The sequence below is a fragment of the Felis catus genome, chromosome B2, assembly GCF_018350175.1.
Source record: "Felis catus isolate Fca126 chromosome B2, F.catus_Fca126_mat1.0, whole genome shotgun sequence".
Taxonomy (NCBI): domain Eukaryota; kingdom Metazoa; phylum Chordata; class Mammalia; order Carnivora; family Felidae; genus Felis; species Felis catus.
This window is the reverse complement of record NC_058372.1, coordinates 2,744,130-2,748,183: the sequence shown is the minus strand read 5'-3', so window position 1 is coordinate 2,748,183 and position 4,054 is coordinate 2,744,130. Positions and strand designations below refer to the sequence as shown.

The 4,054-nt window shown below is 47.7% G+C and overlaps 2 protein-coding genes across 2 annotated transcripts; one reads left to right on the top strand and one right to left on the bottom strand.

Moving 5' to 3' along the window:
- Window positions 1-2,084: 2,084 nt before the first annotated feature.
- LOC101083265 (histone H2A type 1-J) lies at window positions 2,085-3,247 on the bottom strand. Its single transcript, XM_023254698.2, has one exon. It carries the CDS (start codon window positions 3,214-3,216, stop codon window positions 2,824-2,826), a length of 393 nt encoding a protein of 130 aa, XP_023110466.1. The 5' UTR covers window positions 3,217-3,247; the 3' UTR covers window positions 2,085-2,823.
- Window positions 3,248-3,497: 250 nt separating this feature from the next.
- On the top strand, window positions 3,498-4,054 carry LOC101083514 (histone H2B type 1-K). Its single transcript, XM_023254699.2, has one exon. It carries the CDS (start codon window positions 3,538-3,540, stop codon window positions 3,916-3,918), a length of 381 nt encoding a protein of 126 aa, XP_023110467.1. The 5' UTR covers window positions 3,498-3,537; the 3' UTR covers window positions 3,919-4,054.

The window sequence follows — 4,054 nt, the reverse complement described above, 5'->3', positions numbered from 1 at the left end:
CCTCTGTGTCAATTATACTTCAATTGTTTAATAAAAGGTTCCATAAATGTTCTGCCCCTAAAATTGAACTTTACCTCCTATGAAAATGATTTTACAGTATAAACTATGAAGTTGTCATCAGTCCTTCTGGATCTGATTGCAATTACAAATATCTGAATTATTTCATCAAGAGTTTTTGAAGGTTTTGTTCTATTTTTTAAAAGAAGTTTTTATTTATTTATTTTTTTGATTATATAAATAATAATAGTGATGAAGTTTTTTGGGGGGGGGCGGGTAGTGACATCCAGAGACGATGGCCAAGAAAGAATGTTGAAGACGTCTTGGGTGCAAAAAGGTGATTTTATTAAAGCACAGGGACAGGACCCTGGGCAGGAAGAGCTGTCCTGACAGGTAGAGTAAGTCTCTAAGGTATTTTGGAAGCCAAGTTTCCAGGACCTTGAGGGGTAGCTGTTGCTAAGGGAACACCATTTATTATCATTTAGTAAAACCTCAGTCATGAGACCCTTTAGATGTATGGGGGTCTCTTATGGGGGGCCATAAGCTTGGAGTAGGATTACCAGCACATATCTTGGGGCAGTTGAGATAAAGGAAGTAGACTGACAAGATCCTTAAAGTTGGGATAATGTAAAGCCAAGGTTCCATTTTGCCCCCAGCAAAGTGCCATCATGGAGGCGGCTGAACTCCTAGAGGGAGGTCACTCTGCTGGTTTCAAGGACTTGCCAATGGCTGTAGGCAGTAAGGGAATTTAATTTTCCATTTGCCTTAGTTTCCCACAGCACCATGGCCAGCACTGACACCCCTTTCCTTCGTTCTTGGGCGGTCAGGGGTGTCCGAGGAATATCACACATGGCCCACCTGGGGCGGGGGTGTGTGCCAGCTTGTGCTTTGCCCCTCAGTCGGCCTCATGCTCCCTCATCAATAGTACGCACTTTATCCAATGACCTTGGAGCTATAGGCAACTAACAAAAAACTCAGTTAACATGGAATTATAAGTGATAGTGTATCACGCTTGAATATATTTTACTTAAAACAAAAATGTGTATTTATTTGCCAATTATTTGATTATGGGTTCATTGGTTTGATAAATCAAAACCATGCGAATAACGTAATTTTAATAACAATTTAACAATGTAGTCGTTCTTGTGAGAAATACAAACAATGCAAGAAAGCAATTACTAGCGATTTGATCTGTTAAGGGCGGACAAAACTTGTCCTATCTTTCCTTCTAGGTGCTCTGGCTGGTCTAACAATGAAGTTGACAGAGGACAGATGAACAAGAGGAAAACATTTAATTTTGTACATGCAGGAGTCCCACCAAGACTGGTGAGGCTCTCCCACAGTCAGGCAGTTGAGGCTTGAATGCTACTGAGCTAAGAAGGGGGCAGAGGTCTGGGCTTCAAAGGGAAGACTGTTCACAGGAACATGGGGAGAGGATGTTCAGTAAACAAAAGTTTGCCAGGCCTTGTGGAGACAAGGAGACAGGGAGAAATTTGACCTAGCTCACACTTCGTACTTACCTCTGGTGATAGCTCTCTTCCTGGCCCAGGCCCAGTCACATCCTTGTAGGCAGTAGAGGGGGTGGGAAAAAGTCTACCTGAGTATTTTGGGCCTAATTGTCTTCAGCTCATAAAACTCCACTCGTCAAAGTGTCTCATGCTGGGAGATTTGTTCTGAACCTTGTCACAAAAGCCACATCAATCATCAAAACAGCGTATTTTATGATTAAACATGGAAAGAACTCCTAGGCCTTCCTTGGAGCTGTGTTAACTTATTCTATTTGACGTTTCCAATGCTAAGAGAAATAGCTGTTCAAAATTTACAGATTTGATTAATGCAGGTGAATTTTTAAGAGGAAACAACTGACTAATCAGATTCACTGAAATCAGGATGTGGGTCCTTTGACATCGAATAATCGTAACTTTGAAAGAAACGTTTTTAAAGGTGACATTTCCCTCCGATCTGGGATTGCTGTGTTCACGGATTCTAGGGGGTTTTTGCCTGTGACTGAAGTTCAGATTTCACGATAGGACATACAAACCTTTCAAGAGACCCAGGAAACAAACTAACTCACAGAGACTAGAAGCGGCATAGAAACTTAATTTTATTAGAAGATCTTCGTGAGGAAAAACTATACATTGGCGGAGGTGTACTTCCGTGGAGAGGAATGGAAGACGCCCTCCAGCTTCTGAGTTTGGTGATAAGGGCGTGCTGGTGGCCGAGAACAGCCAGAATAGGCACTGGGACTCATTGGGTGCCAGTATAGTTAAGGTGAAAATCTGACTTACAACGTCCACCTCTCACGTCTGTTGCAAAGGCACATGGTCTCCCCGATGTGTTTCCTTGCCGTCTTTACTTCACCTGTGTACAATTATGAAATGCATGGTCTGCCTGAACTTATTTCAAACAAGGAGTCCACCGGCCTGCAGGACTAACGCAGGACATATAGGAGGGGGGAGTCTTTTTCAGGAGGATTCCATTGAATTAGAAGAGGTAAGGATAGGCCAAAGTCACAGGCTGCCAAGTTTGGGTTCCACATGGACATTCGATCCTGCGGGAAGAATCAAGGACACCCAAGTTTTCCTCTTATGGGTTCCTTAGGGCAAAGGTTTGTCTTTTTTGGCAAGGTGACTTCTTTTAATTAGGACTCTTGGGTCGACTGACAGGCCTGTAAATTTTCTTTTTAACAGGATTTGCCACTATTCAACACCTGTTATCACAATGACAGAACGTGAGGCACAGCTCCTTTCCTTGATTAAGTGGATGGCTCTAAAAAGAGCCTTTTGGTTTGAACAGGAGACTTGAGCTCCAGACTAGGCCATATTTCTACTTGCCCTTGGTCTTGTGGTGGCTCTCGGTCTTCTTGGGCAGCAGCACGGCCTGGATGTTGGGCAGGACGCCGCCCTGCGCGATGGTGACGCGGCCCAGCAGCTTGTTGAGCTCCTCGTCGTTGCGGATGGCCAGCTGCAGGTGGCGCGGGATGATGCGCGTCTTCTTGTTGTCGCGGGCCGCGTTGCCCGCCAGCTCCAGGATCTCGGCCGTCAGGTACTCCAGCACGGCCGCCAGGTACACCGGCGCGCCGGCCCCCACCCGCTCGGCGTAGTTGCCCTTGCGGAGCAGGCGGTGCACGCGGCCCACCGGGAACTGCAGCCCGGCCCGCGACGAGCGCGTCTTGGCCTTGGCGCGAGCCTTGCCGCCCTGCTTCCCGCGTCCGGACATAACGGAGTAAATATCACAAACCTGAGCACGGTCAGTATGGGCTGAGCCAGAGCTACCCTATTTATAGTCTCTAATGGGCGCAAAAAGAAAACTATCCCATTGGCTAAAATTACAGTTTCGCTGCAACCAATGGGATGCTGGTTTTCAAATACACTTACTTTGATTGAACAAAATTAATACGTGACGTTTGCAGAACTCGCCAATTAGCTACAGGATTTCGTCCAGTGCCTCCTTTGTTTAAGAAGCTGTGGATAAAAAGGACACTTAGAGCCTCCTACTCATTCTTTCTGTTTTCAAGTTCTTTAGCGGTGATTCCCGACCATGCCTGAGCCAGCCAAGTCCGCCCCGGCCCCGAAGAAGGGCTCGAAGAAGGCGGTGACCAAGGCGCAGAAGAAGGACGGCAAGAAGCGCAAGCGCAGCCGCAAGGAGAGCTACTCGGTGTACGTGTACAAGGTGCTGAAGCAGGTGCACCCCGACACCGGCATCTCGTCCAAGGCCATGGGCATCATGAACTCGTTCGTCAACGACATCTTCGAGCGCATCGCGGGCGAGGCGTCGCGCCTGGCGCATTACAACAAGCGCTCGACCATCACGTCCCGGGAGATCCAGACGGCCGTGCGCCTGCTGCTGCCCGGGGAGCTGGCCAAGCACGCCGTGTCCGAGGGCACCAAGGCCGTCACCAAGTACACCAGCGCAAAGTGAGCCCGCCGGCTGCAGAGCAATCGGTAAGGCTCGGTCCACACCCCAAAGGCTCTTTTCAGAGCCACTCCGTCTTCTAAAGGGAACTGGCACTTACTTACACTGGGTCTTTGTTTTCTGTAAAGAAACCGTATCTGAG